The sequence below is a fragment of the Sciurus vulgaris genome (assembly GCF_902686455.1).
Source record: "Sciurus vulgaris genome assembly, chromosome: 13".
Classification (NCBI taxonomy): domain Eukaryota; kingdom Metazoa; phylum Chordata; class Mammalia; order Rodentia; family Sciuridae; genus Sciurus; species Sciurus vulgaris.
The window spans coordinates 53425361-53448711 of NC_136474.1; the positions used below are offsets into that span (position 1 = coordinate 53425361).

Genomic DNA, 23351 nt, shown 5'->3' on the forward strand with positions numbered 1-23351 from the left:
AGTAAAACAAAATTAATAGTCTCCTAAAAATATTTTTGAAATAATAATTTTGTGGAAACTAGCATCCAAAGTATCATTTGTTGTTTGTGTGCATAATAAGTTTATTTAAAGGTTGAGGGCAGAATGGGGTGCTGGGTGGCTTATTGAAATCAAAGCCCTAGAGTAATCTGCATAATAATTATCCTAATCATTTTCCTACCTAAAAGACCCTGATGATGTGTAGACTTTCCCATGACCACATGGTGAGTCAGGGGAAGGAGGAATCAAATTCATGATTCCCAGTCCCACGCCATCATTTCATTACTCCGGAAGACCCAGTTCTACTCCTCCTGGGAGGTTAGCCCAAAGCTCACAAACTAGGTCACCGGGTGAAGTGCGGGAAGCTTTCTTTGTTTCAATTTACAGGATGAAATGATGGGCATGGACCTGGTAAATTGTATTTGCAATTATTTTCTTAATTATAACTGCAGGGTAATTTCCGTAGAAAGGGTGCATAATATAGAAAGACCCCCTTCAATAAAGGGATAGGGCATTTGAAGGACTCCCATCTTCACTCTAAGGCGTTGCTGAGGGATCTGATATCCCCTAAAGATAGTCCTCGATGGTTTTATGTAGTTTACAACTTCTTCACACTACAACCTAAAGAAATGGTGAATTTGGAAAAGAAAATCAATTAAAGTGGTTACTGGGGTATCACACGGATGAGAACAAGCTTTTTCTGTTCCACCTTCTACTTTTCAATCTGTGGTTTTAGTCTTGTATATACACCATGAAATGTGTTTTTCTGCTTGTCTGTTTCCTTTAGGAGAAGATTCTTTAAGAACGTGTTATTTGCTCTCTCCCCATTTACTGAATCTGAGTGAGAAACCATTCTCCTTTGGTTTCAGATAACACATTGTCCATTGCCATTACATTTAGTTAAAACAGATTCTAGAAACACACTTTCATAAGGGTTTGAATGTTCAAAGAGAAGAAAAAAAAAACAAAAACAAACAAATAAAACAACTGAAAAACAAACAATTGAACCTATAAAATAGGCATAAAAGCCAAAACCACAATTCAGTCTCACAGCTAGTGAAAGCAAAGGAGAACAATAAAGCAGGAAACAAAACTAGGCATTATGGGAAGAGAAATGAAATGAACGATAGGCTTGTAAAAACCAAGACCAAATAACTGAGCAACAGAAGGGAGGACAACCCTCCTGGGAGAAGAGTAAAGTAGCCGGGGGCAGAGTGAAAGAGGCTATGAAAGGGACCTTGGGCATTTGTCCTTCCCTTTTCTTTCTTTGGTGTTGCTTCCATTGGTCAAAGGCAGAGAGAGAGAGAGAGAGAGAGAGAGAGAGAGAGAGAGAGAGAGAGAGAGAGAGAGAGAGAGAGAGAGAGAGAGAAAGAGAGAAGACAGGACTCCTGACTTGAAAACTGTGCCCACTCTAAATGCTCCTCCTCTAACCAACTTGATACCTAAAAATCATCCATCAGGAGATACGCTGAATGATGGTGTCTATTAACAGGTGTTTTTTTCTTTTCCTTCCTTGAAAAGACATATGGCCACTAATTGTTTTATTTCAGAAAGTACTTTTTGGCAATGCTGATTTTATATCCCTAAGTGCCCCCTAGTGACAAGGTTCAATTCAAAATCTCTTGCACACTAATATCGCTCTAGTTTTTTCCTTTTCCAGTACAAATGTGACCATCTCAAGGACAAACAGTCCAATTTATAATCAATATAGATCAATTAGACAGATAAGAAAGTTTCCTGAGTAGGTCTAGGATATCATAGCAACAAGTTACTGTTTCTTTATAAATTCATTTATAACTGGAAAAATCTTTCATCCTCTATTATGGGAGCAGGTTTCCCCCAGTTACAGCATTACTCAATAAACTCTCTGGAAATGTAGTTGCCATGTCCTCTTCCTTTGTTGTTTAGTTATATCACAACTCCAATTCCTGAGGTAGTTTCTTTTAATTCATGTTGTGAAACAATAAAATAGTAGCATAGATAAGAAGAATGTATTTCATTCTATAATTCTTATACATTTATGATTTCTCCTGATCACTTCTAGTATTCCTATAATCTAGCATGGTAGCCAAGAGGAACAACATTGCAATGAGAAATATTTAGGTTTCAAAACTGATCTAGTAACTTGATATAGGGCATGTTATCTAAGTTCTTTGGATCTCAGTTTTCTGTCTATAAAATGGGAATACTAATAGTAGCAGATTTGTGTGGGAATTAAATGAGATTCTACATGTAAAGTTCTTAGCACCTTCTCAGTGTGTACTCAGGGCTTAATAAAGGGCAGTTACTAAGATACATACTCCAATAATTGATGTAAGACAACTCTGTTTTTTCTTCGAAATTATTTGGTAGAAACACTTGTAATTCTTTGAAGCGGAGTCACAGTGACCTTTAAATAGACTGTGGACCATGTTTACTTCTAGTCAATGCTATTTTTAAACTCTCTTTAGAACCCAAGTGCTCAAGAGCTTAACTAGAACATTCAACACTCCAGATCTTATGTACCCTAGTTAGCAAATTGTCCATGAATAAAGAGGGTAAATGGGAGACATTATAAATTGTCTTTGTGTATCTTTCTGCAGATTTAAAGATTTCTGAACATATTCTGATTTTGTGGATGAGGAATTTAAGGCATGGGAGTCTCATCAATTGGTCTCCAGTTGGTGGGTGGGGCAGCCCTCCAAGGGAGTTCGTGAAATCTTTTCCTCTACGAGGGGCACAAGACCCTCAAGAATAGAACAGTTCTCCCCTGGCTACTCTCCAGCCAGGGTTTTCCAACTTTTATCAGTGGAAGCCTATTGAATCCCTCAGATACTTCTGGAATGCAGATGTGGTTAAGGACCATTAGGTCAGTAACTGATCTTGAGTAGAACCCAGGTCTATTGTGCAGAGGAGGAATTGCTTCTAATTCCTCACTTAGAATTTTTAGCTTCAAATATTTCAGGTTTTCCTCATTTCCACTCCCTATACTGCCCTAGTCCTATTTCTAAAACCTATTTACAGACCTAGTTAAAAAGGAAACTGATTAGCATGAAGTTAAAAGAATCAGTATGTAATTGGAATTTTCTATCTGATGTAGTCAGAATAACAGGAAGATCTTAGCCAGCATGCTGAAGAGAAAGAGGTTAGTTGTACTACTAGGTTTTATTAATTTTTCTTATTTTTTTTATTTGGCCAGGATCAAATACTGACTGATGAATCTATTTCGAGAGATCTTTAAAATTTATGTAAACTCTGGACACAGGGAGGATATGTTCTATTCCATCAATTTTAATAAACTTGAGGTAAGGAAGTACCTTCTTTGCTCTGGAAACGTCTACCAATGTGGGGGGGTGGCATGAACTGAATTTACAATGAGTTTCCCTGTCATATAAAATTTTATCGTAATGGTGTTTAGTCTGTTTAGTCATTTAATTTTCATTCACTAGATTTCAAGTACAGTTGAAACAGTCACAGATCTCTAGTTCTTTATCCTTATAGTGTCCTAGTATGTCACCATTTATCATTGTAAAAATTGTTTCTAAAACCCACTTTCCATCTCCAGTTATAGCTCTATTCTTTTTTTCTGCATATTTGCTATCTGCCTCTCCCATTCCAGGTTCAAATGATTTATGTGATTGCTTCTCAGTCTTTCCTGGGATTGTTGCAATTTTTAGAAGTTATTTCTGTTCGATTTGTCATGTAAAAATTGCATAGAATAGACCAGCCTCACTGATCTGAATCAAATAGGAGCCAGCAAAACCAAGTCATTTCAACACCCTGGGTGCTGGTGCACAGGGCACTGGTGAATGGGCTGAGTTGGTGATCTTAGCGGGACAATGTCAAACAGCTTAGAAGCAGGAAAGAGGGCACAGTGTGCTTTAACAGTCCCCATTGTGTGCAGGTGCATATGTGTGTGTTCCAGTGGTACTGTGCTTCATTCACCCAAAGAACAGTGCTAATTAAAAATATTTACATATAGTTCCAATTAATTAAATACACAGTGCTTGCCATGTAGTTGGTACTTCACAAATTATGGCTAGATGAACAAATGATTGAGTGATTCTTTGGCTACAGACTACCAATTGCCTTTATAGTTTGTGTTTAGCCAATTTGATCAAAGCACAGTATTCCAGTGGCCACAGTTCAGATTGTATTTCTACATAAGCCCCTCTGCTTGGCTTTGTTCTCTGTTAACTGGCCATGCTTGTCACCTGCTGCCTTGCATGAGTATCCTATTAGTTTCAGGAGGAGGAATACAGAATGGTGTGAATATACGAGAAAATCCATCATTTATGATTGAAAAATCTAAATCAGTATAAACCTCCTCTACTTATTATTAGAATTACTAATCCCATAAAGCTAGGAGAATTACAAGCAGAAATATAAACATTCAACGATGGATAGAGGCTTCTAGGTTGTTGAGATGTACATTGAGCTACCTAGTAGAAAAACTGATTATACAAAGAAATTATTCTTGTCATAACCAACTAAAATAGAGACCAGAGAGCACAGGGGAAACGTTCAGAATGCAAACACCAGCTCCAAGAACTGCTCTGCCAGGCAAATAAGAAATAACCTACTAAGACTAGTTATACCTGTAACTGATGATGAAACTGCCTGCTGTGATTTTAAGACTAACTTTACTTAGGAGCGCTGCTCCTCCCCAGGTGGAGCCAACCAACTTCTGCAAGATGTGAAAATGCCAGTAAGCTTTCTTTGAATACAACTTATATAATTTTTTTTTTTTTATGAAACCTCTATTTTTTTTTTTTTTTTTTTTTTTTTTTTTTTTTGTTCTTTGGATATACTGGAGGCCATTCTGGTTTATGCAATCCTATTATTGTTCCTATTTCCCAAATAAGACATTTTATACCTGGAACATCCTTACTGTATTTTGATTTGACTTTGATACTAGAATTAAAAAAAATACTTAAAATGGAACTGAAAAAAGGGAAAAGATGGGTGAGGTCAAAGGTCACATTGATAAAATCAAACTTTCACTTCTTGAACTTCACTCTATCTGTTAAAAGGAGAACATGGACCAACAGAGCTCAGGAAAGTTACCCACTGCAGAGAGGCAGCCTGAAGAAATGTGGGTTCATGAGACCAGGTCCTAACTCATGTGAGCTGCGGCATAACTAAACAAAGGGAAGCATAGCCCTTCACTTTCTCTGAGAGAATGATACAATGTATCAATGGCCTCACATTCTCCTTTTATTTTTTATTTTTTAATTATCCTTTTTATTTTTACAGACTGCATTTTGATTCATTGTACACAAATGGGGTACATAATTTTGTTTCTATGGTTGTGCAAGATGTAGATTCATACCATTCGTGTAATCATATGTGTACATAGGGTAATGATGTCTGTCTCATTCCACCATTTTTCATACCCTGCTCCTCCCTCTCATTTCCCTCTATGTAATTTAAAGTTCCTCCATTCTTCTCTCACCCCCTATTTTCTCCCCCATTACATATCATTATTCACTTAACAGGGAAAACACTTGGCCTTTGGTTTTTTAAGCTTGGCTTATTTCACTTAGCATGATAGTTTCCAATTCCATCCATTTATCTGCAAATGCCATATTATTCTTCTTCTTTATGGCTGAATAATATTCCATTGTGTATATACAACACATTTTTTTAATCCATTCATCTGTTGAAGGACATCTAGGTTGGTTTCACAATCTAGCTATTGTGAATTGAGCTGCTATAAACATTGATGTGGCTGCGTTACTATAGTATGCTAATTTTAAGTCCTTTGGGTATAAGCCGAGGAGTGGGATAACTGAGTGAAAAGGTGGGTCCATTCCAAGTTTTCTGGGGAATCTCCACACTGCTTTCCAGAGTGGCTGCACCAATTTGCAACCCCACCAGCAATGTAAAAGTGTACCTTTTTCCCCACATCCACGCCAACATTTATTTATTGTTTGTGTTGTTGATAAAAGCCATTCTAATTGGATGAAATCTTAGAGCTGTTTTAATTTGCATTTCTTTAATTACTAGAGATGTTGAACACTTTTTCATATATTTATTAATTGCCTGTATATCTTCTTCTGTAAAGTATCTATCCAGTTCCTTAGCCCATTTATTGATTGGGTTCTTTGTATTTTTAGTGTAAAGTTTTGTAAGTTCTTTATAAATTTTGGAGATTAGTGCTCTATCTGAACTTCTCTTAGCCCTTGTTGTAATTTAGAAAACAGAACCCAAACTGTTTCCATCTTTCATGCTGATTTTTCCTTATGAGATGGGAAACTTCATGTAAGGTAAATTCGAGTGAGTGGAAAGATTTTAGGAGAGAGAAGGAGAAGAGAAAAACTTCATCATTCATCCCTTCATTCAGCAAAAATTTTTGAAATTGACTCTGTATCAAGAAGTGTGCAAGGTGATGGAGGGTCGGGGATGAACATCATCTGGAAAGACCTGTCCAAAAAAATTATCCTTTGTTCATTATGTAATTACAGTGTCTGGTAATACAGTGTGGATTGACCTGTGTGCCAAGGGAGCCTTAGGATAGCAAAGAGTGGGAGAGGCCTTTTCTAATTAGGAGGCGGGGGTGCTTTCCTGGAGGAAGTGATCTTTAACCTGAACCCTGCGGCCAAGCCCGGAGGTGGGAAGGGACGGGTGGAATGAAGGAGTGAGAATTTCAAGGATAAGAAGCACACATGGCCCAGAAGGGTCCTTCCTTTGGAGGGCCAGGGAGGCTGTAGCAGCGATTATTGTAGAGTCAGTATTAGGAAGGACTCTTCTTGATAGAGCTGCTGGGACAAGCTGCGTGCAAAGGTGAGCAGGTCTCTAGAGACTCGTAGGAAGTGGAGAGAGGAGGGATGGTAGGGAAAGGGTTGCTTTATCTGATCATGTACAGGGATTTGCATCTTCTTCTAGATGGTGGGAAGCCTCCGAGACATTTCGAGCTGTGGAGTGGCCCGCTCAGACTTTCATGTGGCAAAATAGATTTGGCCATGTGGACAGTGGCACAGAGAAAAGCCAGAGCGGATGCGAGAGAGTCAGTGAGAGGTGGCGGTGGGTGGAGAAAGGCAACAGGATGCACATTTTAGAGGTAAAATGGATAGGATTTACAATTGAATATGTGAGTTAAAGGAGAGGGAAAGTGTCAAGTTCTATACTTCCGGCAGGAGCAAAGAGGTGAGTTGAGAAATGTTGGAAGAGGGACAGGTTTAAGGGGAGCGGTAATAATGGCACTTCAAGAGGCAGTTGATGACATGGCTCTATCATTCTGAGGATGCCGGTGGAGAAGGTACAGTGCCTGTGGGAGTGGCTGACACCTCCAGGGAAAGAGAATAGATTAAAGAGTACGTGGACCAAGCACCAGCCAAGAGGAGCCGCATAGGAGAAGAGAGCTCCTCAAAGCACAGTGGAGGAACAGACAGAGAGAAGGAAGCTTTCCTTTTCGAGAAAGAGCGGGTGATAAGGTGAAGACGTCAAGTCATGTAGACCATGAAATGTCTTTTAAACGTAAAAACCATGGAGCTCGCTCATTAGCTGAAGTGAGCCAGTGGAGCCGCTGGGACAGAAGTCAGAATAGAGTGGACAGGAAGAGATTTGTGGTGGGGAGAGGAAAGGATGTGGAGAAAAGGCTTTGAAAAGGGAAAGAGCTGCATCCAGAGGAGGCAGGATTTAGGGAGGCTCTCTCCTCTCTCTCTCTCTCCCTATCTCTCTCTCCCTCTCAAGAAGAAAATGCAGTATTGTGAATACTGACTGAAGCAGAAAGTAGAGAAGCGGTTGAAGATCAAGAAGAAAATGTGCGTCATCCATCCAGGGAAGTGCATGGGAGCACAGGAAGAGATGGTACCCAGAATACAGGAAGAGAATTTGGGGGATATATTTCAAACTGGAGGAGATATGAAACAGGTATTTCAGACAATTGACCTAGGTAGAGAAATAACTTCAGAATGGTCAAGTGGTCCTTGGAAGTATTTGCAACAACAATCAATTAGTTAGGAATTACAGTATATCAGATATAAATCCTAAAGGTATTATCCCCTCGCGTATACTGGGTCCCTCTTAAACATGCTACACTAAACCAAATATCAATGTAAGTGGATTTCCTGGCCTAGTTTAGAATTCTCCACAACTGATATCTTTCGGTTTTGAAATGGTGCATTTTGAACACACATTTCTTTAAACAGAAAATAATTCATTGGAAAAGGTGAAAATTAATTGCAAAATAATATTTTTAAATGAATTTCCTGCTGGGCCAAGAGCCCAACCTTCACTCAGCTGCTGCCAGCTTGCTCTTCGACATCTGTGTCTTTTCTCTCCTTCCCCCTGTTGCTTTCTTGTTCCTATAGCACCCAGCACAGTATGGGGCTCACAGGAGGTATTCCTTAAGATTGGCATTTCTAATTGTGTCCCATGTAGAGAATAGTCTTTGAAAGCCCTCATTCTTGAGATGTAGGTTTGTGGCAGGTTCTTGTTTTTTGTTTGTTTGTTTGTTCCTTTCCTTTGTCAAAAATACTGAAACTCCAAATTGGAGAGCAAAGGAATCTCTGACAAAGTGCTCTCTCTTGCTTACTGTGTTCTTTCCTGCATTACACACAGAAACATACCTCTGTATTTGAGGTAGGATTTTGCTCTGTACATCAAGGACTCAAAGAAGAAAGGAGCCCCTGTTGGATTCGACTTAATGTTTTGTTGCATCCTCGGTATACATGTAGGTCTGATTCAGTCATGGAATCTCAAGACTTTAATGTTGAAAAGGATCTTAGAGACCATTTCATCTCCCTGCCAGCCAGGACCACACTCTGTTTTACAGACAAGAAAACTTACAGGGGTTCACTCCTGGTCCGAGGAGCCTGTTCCATGAATTGGTGATCTCCAGAGTTGTGTGATCATGGCACAGGAAAGACTTCTAGGAGGGGGCAAGGAATTTGCATGCCCATCCTTCCGGCAGGGTGTTCTGCATGCGTTCTGCTTAATGAATGCTGCACAATTTGAAGTTGCTGTTCAGAATCCAAATGCAGCTGACAGAACTTTCCAATGTTTATAAGTGAACACATACCAGTGAAACTCCACATCATGTACAAAAACAAGAATGGCATCCTAATTAGGATAAGTTATACTCCATTGTATATATAATATGTCAAAATACACTCTAGTGGCATGTATATGTAAAAAGAACAAATTAAAAAAATCCTTACATTAAAAAAAATGAGTGCAGATCTTTGGATTAATGGAAGGTACCAACTCATCATCAGACTAGTCTATATCTTAGTACGATCTCCCTACCTTCCTCAAAGAACTGTACAATTAATATCATTATTCAAAATTTCCCAGTTGCTTCTCTCTTTTGCATAAATTAGCAGTAGTTGGTATTTAGTATTTGACTTATTCTGTACTTTTTACTATGATCATCAAAGACCCAAATTTCATTTTACAATTTCGGTTACCTAGAATCAAAACTTTAAAAATCTAGGTGACTTTAAATGATGATCTGTTTATTCCTTGCAAATTAATCTCTTAGCACTGAACCTTTCAAATAAGTCACATAGAATATGTTATCTAATTTGAATGTATTAAATTGGTTGTCAACTCTTTTATGTAAAAATAGGTTGGGCACACCCTTAGTAATGTCAATCCCTTGGAAAAGTTGATGAAAAAAAAATTATAAGTTCAATTGTGTTCATAAAATTAAAGAGCTATAATTATGGTATTGTCATAAATAAAATATGTGAGTACAGCAAATACTAAATATTAAGATTCAAGAACTCTGCAACCAGGCTGTCATTCACAAGCCTGCAAGAACATGTGCACTTCATTAAAGTCAATGGAGTGTACCAGTTCATCTTGGCATTATTCATAATCGAAACATTTCAATTTTAGTTAACACACATACACACAAACTAATTTAAAAGTCAAATGAGGAAATTAGTTCTATACTCCTATGTTCCAATTCCACAGTGATATCAAATAGCCAAATTTAGCCTCAGGAGGTATGAAAAAATATCTAATACAATGAATGGAAAACCTCTTTAAAGAATCACAGATCTGTTAAACTCATGTTTTTGCAACTGACTCAACAAAAATATATTGAGCATTGTAAAAGAGACTCCAAATCTTCTCTGTTATCAAACACCTAAGTTTATGTACAGATTTACTTCTAGATCTCCAAGGCAGTGAATCAAGAGCTAGATGATTTTTGTGAGAAATACAGTTCATTTCCTTAACAAAAGTTTTAAATCAAATAATGATTGATTTAAAATTATTTTTTACATACACATTATAAAGACTAGTGGGAAAATTTTTCTGGTTTGCATCTATTAGATTTCTTGTAATCAACTTTGTTAATAACACACTCTACTAGATATTGTCTTGACATTTATTTCTGGGTCTTAGTTTTTGTTTTTCTAGTGTTTTCCATTCTTTTAATGCCTGTCTACTTTTCATTTTTCTTTCTTTTTTTTTTTTTTTTTCCCAGCCGCCCCGGCGTGTTAGTCACTGAGACTCTGTTCATCTCTTACCTGTTCATCTCTACATCTAGTTTTTGGACTCCCACTTATGAAATTAATTGAGTATTCTGATCCTCTTTCTAAAACTGGCTTTTATTTATTGCAGATATCCAACTGACTAGAAAAGCTACAAAGTGTCAGAAGTCTTTGACTTTCTTGCTAAGCCATTTTGTACCTGTGCCTTCTGCCAGCTCACCTTCCTGGCATTCCATGTCCCATGTTTTGTTATGCTGGCATTTTTTCTAAAGGCCCTGGCCTTTTCAGTGTCAAGGACAACACCTTTTCTTTTCCCAGGTTCAGCTGGTCACCAGAGAAGGTTGTGTGTAGTTCTGGGTCAGCGCAGTGCGCTCTTGGGAGTAGATGCTGGCTCGAGAGGCACTTGCTAGATAGGTACTTGCTACCTGGCCACAGTAGGGCATCAGATCAAGGAGGGGACACTGACCCTAGTGCATTCAATTGTCTGCCCAGAGCCTTGTTGGTAGCTCCCAGTCACACCTCTGGGACCCAAGGAAGGAATACCCAATAGTATATTTTGTCCATACTTCCATATAGCCAGAAGTAATAATGTCTGGAAAAAAAAATCAAAGTTTCAGAGAGGGTTGCGTAGGGCTCCTGTACTCTAATAGACTAGGATGGCTTCAAATATAAACCTGACCAACTGGGTAGAGGACTCCACACAATTATTCTTGCTTTCTTGCCTTCCTTTCTTTTATAACTGCACAATTCCTTTGGACTCCTTTTAAAGCCATTTTTGGTGCAGTTTCAGTCCACATTACCTGCCTTAGAAGGTGTATAGCTGGCTAGGTACGTGAGCTTTCATGACCCTCCCACGGTCTCATTCCAAGTCCTGGACATGATTTCAAGACTCTGCCTCTACCTAGTCATCGGATCCCTGGCCTTCTACAACCTTCTTCAACATCCACCTCGTGTCCCTAATGTGGTTCTAATCCTAACCTGCCTGGTCAGCAACCCTCTCTCTGCCTCACACTTCTGTGGACCTTTGGTTTTGAGAATTTCTATTCAATGAGCACCAGCAAGTGACCCTGATCATCCAGGTGAAGTGCTGTCAGTCAACATTCATAAATACAAGCTACTTATCAGAGCCTTTGAATGAGTATAAATTAATACCCCTTCTGAGTGTAAACCCCTCATACTTCTTTTGTAAGAACTGTGGTCTTTTCTTATGAACTCCCCAAAGCAGGATGATCTTTATCAACCTCACTCCTGGGCCTGGCTGACAAGGTCCTGCAGTGATCTTGCTGTGTCTTGCCCTCTTGCTTTACATGTCTTCTTCCTCCACTCCCCGCTCCCTGACGTCTTGCTCTGGAACATGCTGGCTCTTGCCTGCCTCAAGATCTCACTGTTGTTCTTCTTCCTGTACCAAGCACACTTCTCCACCTGTTGCCTGGCCAGCTGCCTCTCAATCCAAGTCTCTGATTAGCTGCCACTTGCTCAGGCAGGCCTCCCTGAAACAGGCCTTCCCTGTATTGTCTTTATAGCACCCTGCAATATCTCTGCAGAGCATCCCATGAAATCTATGACATTCCCTTTGTTATTTGGCAAACTCTCTCCCATTAGATTATAAGCCCCCAGAGGTCACGCACCTGGTCATTTGTTTGCCACCCTATATCTAAAGCCTAGCACACAGTACGGGTCAATAAACAGGAGTTAAAGGAACCAATTTTATTAGAGTTTTCCTAACTCCGGTAATGTTGGAGCATCAGCTGAGTGAAAGTGATGACGCTCATTTATATATCTTTGTATGTGTTTCACTCTCTCCCTCTCTGCATGTGTGTGTGTGTGTGTGTGTGTGCATGTGTGTAAATGCATTTGAGAGTTTATATTTTAAGATAATAAAGATTTCACATATTTAAATCAATATATACAATAAATGCTATTATTAGGCAATTTAATAATTTGTTCTCATTCTCTTGCTGCAAAGGTGAGGATAAAGGCTACAAATGGCCTGATCTGTCTCCCTGGAATTGAGGTCATTGCTGAAGGACAATGAATAATGCTATAAAATCACGTGTGACATAAAGATCATTATCAAAAGTCATTACCATATACAGGGCATTCAAACCTCACTTTGAGCTTTCCAAGTGCTTTAAGCCTGACCGTTCTCAAAACACTTAATTTTTTACTACTACCTTTTGTTTCTTAGAAGAAAGGAGGATGAATTAAGAAGACATTTGAAAATTAAGAAGTAATCACAAATTTATGAAAGAATAGAGATAGTCCTGTGTTTTAGCTCTTATAAACATGCCTCTTTCTCTGCCTGCAAACTGTCCTCGTTTTTATTGCCAATTAGAAAAGGTAACTATCGACACTTTTTCAGTAGCAGAATATCTTCACAACCCTGGGCAGACAAATATTTGTTTGGACACTAAAAGGCATGAACCACAAAGAGAAAAAAAATTCTTTGCTCTTTTTCCAAATTAAAATTTCTGCTTATCAAAAGGCACTTTCATGAAGTGATAGGCAAACCACAAACTGAAAAATTTACAATGGATGTGTCTGACAAAATACTTATATCCAGAATATATGGACACTTATCATCAACGATAGACAATTGATCTATTTTTTGTTTTCAACAAAAATGAGAGAAAACTTGAATAGACTTTGCACCAAAGAAGGCATACAAATGGGCAACAGGCACACAAAGAGATGAGCCAATAGCTTTGAAGATATGTAAATTGAAATCATATGAGGTACGATTTTATACCCACTGTCAGTGTGGATGAGGAGCTTCTAGAACTTTCAATGCTGCTGGTGAGCTGTTGGACAGTTTCTTACACAGTTAAACATTAACCTTGTGATCTTGCAATTCCACTTCTTGGCATTTATTCAACAGAAATGAAAACATATTTATAAACAAATGTGTACAAAAATGTTGATATGGTCTTACTTATTCCTAATAGTCCCATACAAGGAACAACTCAAATGCCAAAGACAAAATAATTGGTAAATAGCTATTGTCTAGACAATGGAATAGCATAGACATTCAATGGAATATTATGCTGCAATAGAAAGGAATGAACTATTGATGAGTGCAGTTTAATTTAAAAAGTATTCGAACATGAAAGAAGCCTTTATAAAGAATGTGCTGTATGGTTTCATTGATATGATGTCCAAGAATCAGAAGAGGCCAAAATGAACTATGGAGACAGATATAAGAAAGTGGTTTTCTGGCCAGTGGGGTGGAGAGGAAGGAAGGTGGCGGGTCTGGGGTTGGAACTGACTGGAAAAGGGGGATGAGAGAACTATGCAGTGTGTAAGATTCAATTCCTTATTTTAGATGGCTATCATATTGATATATACCATTATTAGAACTCATTGGATTGAACACTGGAGATTTGTGCATTGCATTGTGTATAAATTGTATCTCAATTAATGAATTAAGAAATTCTATTATTTATGAAATAATTTCATCATTAAACACCATTTATAATATTTTCTTACCTTCTAGGCATGAGAAATATTTTAAAAAAATCTCATGCAATATGTCATAAATTTAGCCTACCTGATATACAAAGTATCATGGTGATAACATGAATGTATCCAGTCTCATTAAACCGTCTCAATTTAGGGTCATATTCAAGAACAAAAAATTACAAAAAAACGAAAAGTAAAAAAGCCTTGCCCCGCATCAGGATTAAATTTCCAAAGATGAATGTCATTGCCACTTTATTCCAGCAAGGGGAGTAGTTACACTTTGAGAAGAATTCCATCTTTCTCACCACTGAATTACTCTACAGGGCACTTTAACAAGACGGAAAAAAAAAAAAAAAATTGACTTTTGGGTGTAGCCACAATGGAAATGACAGATCATTTTAATGAAAGAGAAAAAGATTGGAAACCTTGACCCTCTAGATTACTTCCAACCTCAGTGAGAAGGGGAAAAACACTTGCCGATCAGCTTATTAAAATAATATGTCTGTATAATTCAGGTACTAGGAAAACATTTAAAAGAACAGCCAAATTAACTGTAGGGTGCCACGTTTTCTTTGTTAATTATTCCCATACAAGAATAAAAATGTACAAGCCCTTCCCCTACAAAAGATAAAAGACCCTAACAACTCCGTGGTTTATTGTTCTGGACGGGAGAATGACAACGTCTGCTGGTGCAGAATTTACTAGCTGTGTGTATAGCTTCCGTGAGTCTGAGAGGAGGGGGGCCAGCAAAGAGGACTCCTGTTCCCCCTGCAGCTCTGGGGCCTGTCCGCTGAGATCTTTCGATTGTAAGGTTTAGGCTTCATTTAAAAAAATATCATGTTCATCCAATCTTACAAGATTTGTAAGGCTTAATTCTCACATAAGCTCAGGAAGGCTGTAGAAAAGTCTAACTATCCCTTCCTACCACTTTTGGTAATCCTGGATTTACAGAGAAGGATGTTCAGGCTGACAATAGGAAGCATGCCCTACGGCATGTAGAAGGAAGAGCAGGGCGGCTGAGACGGATGCTTCAGGATGGGTAACTGCCCTCTTTATCTGCGAGCTGTAAAACAGCCCAACCTTGACTCCAGCATCTCAGCTCCATCTGGTGAAATGGAATATGACTCAGGTCTGGGACACACATCTCTATAACCCCAGCACTCATGACTGCCAGCTGTGCTTCCTTCAGTTTGAGTTTAATGAGCACCAAGAACAGTAAGTACAGGTAGACAACTGTCCCTTCCAGGGACAGTGCCCAGGAGGAAGCTCCTACTTATTGCTAAGCTCTCAGGCAGTGTGCACCTGCAGTAGCTGGAGAGAAGTGTCTCTTTCCTTAAAGTCTCACACCCTGCAGCCTGTGCACCAAGCGGGCTTCTCCTTTGGCAGAGTATAACCTGCTATCAATACGTGAAATGGTACTTCCCTTGAACATGCGAATCCATCGGCTGGTTCATAAACCCTGCCGGAAGATTTTCTTCATGAAATTCCAAGGAACATTTCTCAGTTCATTAGCCCTAAGAAATGATTCTGAATTACTCTTTGTTCATTAAATAGAAGCGAAAAATTTCCCCACTCTCTATCCTAGGGCAGCATAGAATCCAGAGTCAGAAGATTCAAGTTTTAGATTCTGCCTACAACATTTTCTCAAAATTCCCCAAATCTGAGATGTTATGGTTTGAGTTGTTTTCTTGCTGTCAGTGACTCATGGGATTGACTCAAAATCAGTTGTTTCACTACCCAGCAAAGGATTTTTAAAGAACAACGAGAAAAATGTAAAGAAAATGCCACCATATAGTCCTAATTTTGAGTTTGCCACTGAATGGAAATGTCCTTCCAAATAAATGGAAAACTGTCAGAAGATAATCCCAAGGGTTACTAAAACCTGTGAGATATGTGAAAGGCACAAAGAAGTGAGTAGAGGAGAAAATATATGAAGAATTCAGAAATGGAAGACATGATGATTAAATAAGGAAGTACAGTGTGGTTAACCAAAGCAATGAAACAGAGAGATGTCCCCCATGTTGGTTTTCAATAAGAAAAGAGCTGCTTTCTTCAGTGGGTCTAGAATCAAGACTGCAGAGAAAGCAGGCAGGGAAGAGATGGTAATGACAGGAGGACACGGGTCTGACTGGCAAGGGACAGGTGATTCAAAAGCACATTCAAAAGAAGACTGATATGCATTTATGGGATGGAGGGAAAATACCCAGTCTGAAACATGAGGCCACTGTCATTGGGTCTTCTCTGGGAAAGGCAGAGATGGATCTGTACTGTGTGTTGCTTAGGCCATGTGAAGAAGTCTCACATGTGGGGAGTGGATGTTGAGGTGTCCTGGGGGCAAGCTACACATCAGCAAGTCACTCCGGTCAACTGATGTAATGTACAGGAAGCAGGGAGTTTGGAGGTGAATTTCATGTGATCCACATTGAGACAGAAGAGAAGAGCTGACTTGAGGATTAAGGAGAGAGAAGAAAAGGCTCTGGGTTTTCCCTACTTCTAATTCATCTCTGGAGTCATAGTTTCACAGAAACCTAGAATTTTGTCTGAATTTGACAGATTTTTCCTAATGTTGCAAATATTATTCATAGAAGATGCTTATATTCATTTTCTTCAAAGATCTTGAATCGTTGCTAGCACCTTGCATTCATCTTTCATGAATAATCACTGATAGAATGAGTCAACCATGCTCCCAAATGAGGAATATGTTTTACATTAATTAAAATAGGAGTCAATAATGTGCAAGATTTAGCCTATATTTTCTTTATTACTGCCATTTGGCAAATTAAGGATGAGAGACCTAGCAATTCAAATCTCCCTCTGAGGAAAGTTTAGTAACTATCAAGGCAGATCTTGGCAGTTCTCACTTAGGATCCCCAAGGCTCACTAAGCATTTTAAGAGGACACAGGACATTTTCTTAGTGGCTGGTGAGATAACCCAAGTCCAAGTGTGAGAGGCAGTGCAGTTCTGTATATTGCAACCTGCAAATCCTACGCTGAAGTTTGGAATTGGTGCGAAGGCAGGAGGAGCAGGTAGCAGGCAGTGTGCCTGCCTTGAACTTGTCTCAAATTGTATTTTTCTATTCCAGGGGAGGTGGGAAACCTTGTGCTAGAGAACTCAAGCTCAAGTGGAAGGGGAGGTTGAGGTCAGGGCTGTGAGCCAAGGATGGGCTGTGGAAGACAGGGAGGCCAGGTAGGGGTCTTGCCAACCACTGGCATACTCTGAGAAGTAGGCTGATGGCTGGAGTTTAGGTAATAGCTGACAACATGTGACCTTGGGGACATCTGGAGATTCTACCTTTAGAGTAAGCCAGTCACTTTTTTGACAATGACAAGAATCTTAGGATCACAGGTCACTGATGCTGAACCAAAAAGGCATCATTCAGCCAAACCAGAGTTGAGGACAGGTAACCAACTCTTGAGTACAAGGCCTCTAAATTCCTGGGATCTGTATTGACCAATATTTCCAACCCTTTCAGAAGCACTAGCTCTTAGCCACTAGGGTACCTGCTTTGATTTCCTCCAACCCCAGATTATCAAATCACCCACTGTGGCAGCTTCAGAGCGTAAGGTATGGCCATACATGCAAAATCATATTTTCAAAACAGGCTCTTAATTCTGCTTAAAAATGTTTAGACATATCCCATTTTTCTTTTCATTTCCCATTGTGATTTTTTCCTCTCTCCCCAGAAATAAGCTCATCCCCACAGAAGATAATAAACAGTCCTGCAGCCCCCAGCTCTAAAGCACCTTTTATGTGCACACACAGGACAAGCCTCTTTCATGCTCTCAGGAACCTCAGCTAGGTATTGTTATCCCTGTTTCATACGCAAGAGTTCAGCAAGGTAACCAGCAGTGTCTGGCCACTCCGGCTGCTTCTCAGCAGTGTTTTATAGTTTATGAAGTACTTTCACATAATTATAGAGTTCTCCAACTCATGAATTCATCGCTATTATTGTGCTCATTTTATGTATGGTGACATTGACATCTGGAGAGACTGTGTAACCTGCTCACATCCTATGGATCATGAGTGACTGAAACTGGTATCCTGTTCCACATCCCATTCTTCTCTAACCATACAATGGAAAGAAAATGGAAACTCTCAGACATAAACTTTCTGAGATTTCTTGGCATCCACCTTCAAGTTTCCTTTTTTCTTTTTTAAATTCTGTTCTTCCTCCTGTCTCAGGGAGAAAGGTGTTCTCTACCATGTTCCTGAAAGTCTCTCTCCATCCTTGAATGGTCTCTTATTCCCGTGTCTTCACATTTCAGCTCTGTGCGGATGACTCTCCAGTCTTTCTCTCTGAACTCCAGCTGTTATTTTGAGACCCTTAAACAGCATCCTTTCTTGATCATATGCCTTTTCACATACCATATACCACTCCCTCCCTGCAGCTGTCTACCACAATTCCCGGCATGCTCTATTTTTCTGGAACTTTCTACGCTCTTCTATATCTCTCTGTTTTTGCTTGTACTGCTGGAAAAGTCATCCTTTCTGTGCTTGTAGGAATTCTATTCATTGAATGAATTGTTATACCTACTATGAATATTGCCCCAGTTTGTCCAGTCAGATTTAATGAGACGTTTTCTGTGTTCGCAAAGCACTTTGCTTATTGGGATAACATGTCACTTATCATAGGGGAAGATTATTTGTCTCCATCTCTTTCTTAGCTTAAAAGCTGCCAACACAGTGAACACAAGACAAGGATTTTATTTATCACTACTCCCCTAGGTGCAATAAGCATGGCCCATGGCTTAGTGTTTGTTGAATGAATAAAGGAATAAAGAAATGAAGGGTGACTCAGTTACCACTGCAATTTCTCAACATGCCCCAAGGAGGGTATGGTCTGATTTTTTTTCCTTATTTCAAATCTGCTGTTGTACTGGAAATTTGTCTTGCTTGCTTTATGAAAACATTGAGTTTTAGATGAAAAAAACAAAAACCAAAAAACTTGCTGTATGAAATCATGAAAAAGGAAAAGGAATGGTATATCATTTTTCATGTGAAAGTAAATACACTACCAGCGTCCAGTGACCCATGGGACAGAAAAGCATCCTAAAACTTAAAATTTCTTTGTATTAATTTTCAAATGAAATAATAGCAACTTATCATTTCCTATTGCTAAATGCCTGTTTTCACAAGTTTCATAATAGTAAACTTCATCCGATTGAAATAATGAGTTTGGCAAGGTAGGGAGGAAAAGCTAGACTGAATTAGGGAAGTCAATTTATTGAAAGCAATGCAGTTTTATTACCTTCAATTCTATGTTCTGCCAATAAAGTCTGTCTAAGGAGACATCTACTTAATGACATGGATCCTTATTTTATAGCTGAATGTGTTTGCCTAAAGACCACTGTACGTAGAACCATGAAAACAATGGATTCTTTTTGCATGGGTTAACAAGAGTTCTTTCTATTGTGCTTTGCATAGCCATTCTTTGTAGACCATTCAACAATATAGTTCAGCGTAGTCTAGAACGACTCATCAAAAATTGTTTATATCTTATATTTATAGAGGAAGGGACTTTGGAAATGAAGAATATAGTCCCATGTTCCAGGAAAGTGGTATATGATTTCAAAATAAAAATGAAAAAAATGTAAACTTTTCCGAATAAGATAAATATCACTTGCTCATCAAGCTAGATATAAGAGAAATCTATCTTTGAAGACTCTGGTTTCCTTTATAAATTCCTCAAGGGCATAGGTCATAGTCTGCTGCTTTTCTTCCTATTCTCTGACACTTTATACACTCCAACAGAGCCACTGGGGTTGTGCCTTCCGGCGATGGTAATCAGAACCAGAACAGGCACTTGGACGTAATGCTGAGGTTTTCAGAGTCTAGTTGTTGCTCTGCTTATCTGTTAGTAGCCAAGACTCAAACATTATGAAGAAGTCACTCACTGATTCTGGGAGCAGGCTGCAAGTAATTTACTGGATCCCATCCTGGAAAAGAAGAGAAAGGAAATTCATATGTTACCATCACATCCAGACATGTACAAAGCTTTCTACACAAAGAAGCCTCAAAGCCTCTAATATTTTATTGTAACAAGGGACAGTCATAGGGCAGAGGAGGGTCATTAAATTAAATATGCCATCCCCTGTGTTTCTGGGCTAATGAAGAGGTGACAGACATGGAGCTACTTATCAGCAAACCTGGCATTACCTTTAAACTTTGTCATGCAGATGACAGTTTTGTGCCTGTGCTCTCTGCCCCAGGGAGAGGGATCTTGGGAAGTTGGGATAAGTGCAGTTGGAAAATGGCCATCCCACAGAAGATGATTTCTCTCTGTTATTAGCATTCTACTCCATTAACGTATTAGTATGTTAATATGCAATTATATTTTCCAATTGAAATTTTTGTGTAACACTGACACTCAGGGTAGATACGCCATGTACTTCTAGCCCTGGGGTCAGTGGCCCATCCTGGATACCTTTGTTTGGAAGACTTGAAAGAGTAGATGAAATTCACGGTGAAAAAACAGGGCTTTGGGGGAAGCAATTCAAGGATATTTATATTCTCCAGAAGTAATGGTAGTTCATTCTATAGTGAAGAGATGTGTAAAAGTTTGTTCATTCTAAGGATAAAGAAGGACTGCCTTCTGCCAGATAAAGTGGGACAAATGAACATATTATATTTCTCTTCCTTCAGTCTCCTATGGGGAGAGGAGGGCCTGTACTCATGCTAAGAACAGTTCTAAGGAACAGTAAGCAAGTGATTACATGAGCAGTGTTTGGCTTTTTGGGTTACACAATTCCAGTTCTTCCTTAAATAATATTATAAACATAGAATTCATACTCTATGATAATATATTATATGATATACCACATAATATTTTACATATTTATAACATATACACTAAACTATGTAAATATAAATATTACATCTTTAATACACACATACATATTATGTTTCATTCTCTGCATGCTTTTTAAAAAATGTCTTTCAAAATATGTTGATTAACACTTGAACAAGCACTCAAGATAGGGTGGGCTCAGCAATGGTAAGAACATTAATTCTCTGTATTTCCATCCTACTCTATTTAAATAACCTATCATCACTGCAACTCATTTATGGCATTGCTTTTCTAACCCTAACTGAGAGCAAAATCTTCTTGGTGCTTGTCTTTTTAATCAGTTTTCACCAAATGTCATTTGTGTGAAAATATACCAGGTTATACTTGTGTCAGTGAAATGCTCTTCTGTTATTAGAATGATTTAAAAAAAAATACATCCAAGAGCAGTTTTGAATCGTATCGTTAGGAATTGCCTAGTATAAGGTCTCAGCAGCTCTACTTGATTTAGTAATTTCTGCATTTCAGATGAAGGTATTTATAAGTCATTTATACAGCTCATCAATAAATGATAGGTCTTTCAGTACAACTGATCCCCACGGGTTGGAACTTGATATGTAATCTACTGCTCCAACCCACTCTAATGTAATTGCAACGCTCTATTTACCTGTTCACCCATGTAACAGCAGCATGATTAAGGTCACACTTTCCTGGCTTAGCGATAAGAATATTGTTGAGGCTAGAACCCCAAATCTTCCTCCACACGGAACTGATTGTGTCTGTTATTTATGTGGGCTATCACTTAGTCATATGGAAGGATATTAAATTGGTGCTGAAAAACAGCAAACACAGAAAGTCAAATGCATCTGCTTCTTTATCTCTTTTGATATTTGGTTAAGTTGCTTATTGACTGTATGATGGATTGTACTCAACGGGTATTGCTTTTAAGCTATCTGCCTTATTATGATCAAATCATTTCCTTAAAAAATGTGGACATGACAGGTGCTTTCCTCCTTTTGGTTATATCTCAAAGATAAAGGCTATGCAAGGTCAACTGCCAATGGTTTAAGCGTGTCTGAAAACATGACATTGGGACATCATAATGACAGTACCTGCTGGTGTTGGATACTCTTTCCTGGTCTAGATCAGCTCTCCACACAAAACAGACTGAAGGGCATTAGTTAATTGAAGACCTGTCTCCCTCTTTACATAGTAAACCTATTGAACACAGGGATGACCCAGTTTTATTTCTCTATAATTCCCCAAACCTAGGTTAGTGTCTTGCATAAACATGGGTGGAATTAAATTACATTTTTGAGAGAGCTAGTACTTTAAAGATCTGATAAAAAGACGGGAGAGCTTTCATGAGGTGTCTTTTAAGGAGACGTATTCTCGCCCATCTCCCCCAAACATTAATAGAGGGTAGAGTTCTTCAAAGGCTTTGTCCATATTACATCTTCTATGTCATTGTTACTCCTATTTATATTTTAACATAATAACTACCTATAGGATGGTCGTATGGACTGACTTACTAGGTACATGATCATAAATTAAATAACTGTGAATGTGCATCTATGAACAACTGACAACCTGAGTTTCAGTGTCAGAATTGGGGCTTTGCTTTATACAATAGAAATTAATTGGGTTTGACCAGAGCTGCTAAAATTAATAAAAGTTTAAACATTGCATCTAATATACAAGTTCTTACATTGTGTTTACAAGTTTGAATATGGAATTAAAACTTATTTAGGGGTACAGCAATCCATTGAAGCAGGATCTTTCCCCTTCATTCTAATCCTTTAATCTGAGTCATTTCCATTTTATGTGGTGAAGCACATTTCACATATTGAAATGTGGCGTAAACAATCTAATAAGTGATAGGTCTAGAGCTTTGATGGAAAATCAATTTTTTTTTAAAAAAATTAGCATTTCACTGATCCTTATCCTGAGGGTTGGTGAGCTACATGTAACTAGTATAGTACACTGAGCCAGGTAGAGCTCACTCTCCAGTGAGAGAGCACAAATAGGATCATATGTAATTTTCTTGGAAGAAAGTGAAGTAATTCTTCTGGCCACATGATAAATTAATAAAGTTGTTTATCAGGGCTGGGAATGTAGCTCAGAAGAGCATTTGCCTAGCATGCATGAGTCTCTGGATTTGATCCCCAGTGCTAAAAACAAAACAAACATAAAAAAAAAAAAAGACCGAAACTGGTTTATCATCATCCTTCCCTAATAGAGCACACAAAGATCGGAAAAGGTTAGACAGCTTCCTAAGGCCATGTGGCAATTTGTTAAAATTGAAACAGGATTACATTTGGATTGCCAAAGCCTGTTCTCAATAATGAATCACTTTTTTCCCCAGCTAAATCTTGCAGCAATCTGATTATCAATAGCCTCTAGATTTTACACTCAGATATTTAGATGTAAAAATAATTAAAAAAAAATACCACTCTGAGTGTAGGCCGCCTGCTGTCTAATATTTAGTTGCTGGATTTAAAAAAGCTCATCCCAATATTTTCTTTTGAAATATTGATTTGATCTAACCTTACTTTCCCCCTCTTCTTTTAAAATTGCCTGGATGCACAATTATTAAATCAATAATAGCCACAATAACAGCTAACAGGTCCTGAATGCTTATGAAATACCAGACGTGCTCCTG

At 38.5% G+C, this 23351-nt stretch overlaps 1 protein-coding gene across 6 annotated transcripts in view; it reads right to left on the bottom strand.

The window, feature by feature from the left end:
- CHST9 (carbohydrate sulfotransferase 9) overlaps nucleotides 1–23351 on the bottom strand; it is a 267638-nt gene that overhangs the window by 95275 nt on the left and 149012 nt on the right. For all 6 annotated transcript variants that reach the window (XM_079108649.1, XM_079108648.1, XM_079108647.1 and 3 more), the window contains one exon: nucleotides 19800–19841. In XM_079108649.1, coding sequence (XP_078964775.1) covers nucleotides 19800–19841 — 42 coding nt within the window. The remainder of the gene's footprint in view (nucleotides 1–19799; nucleotides 19842–23351) is intronic.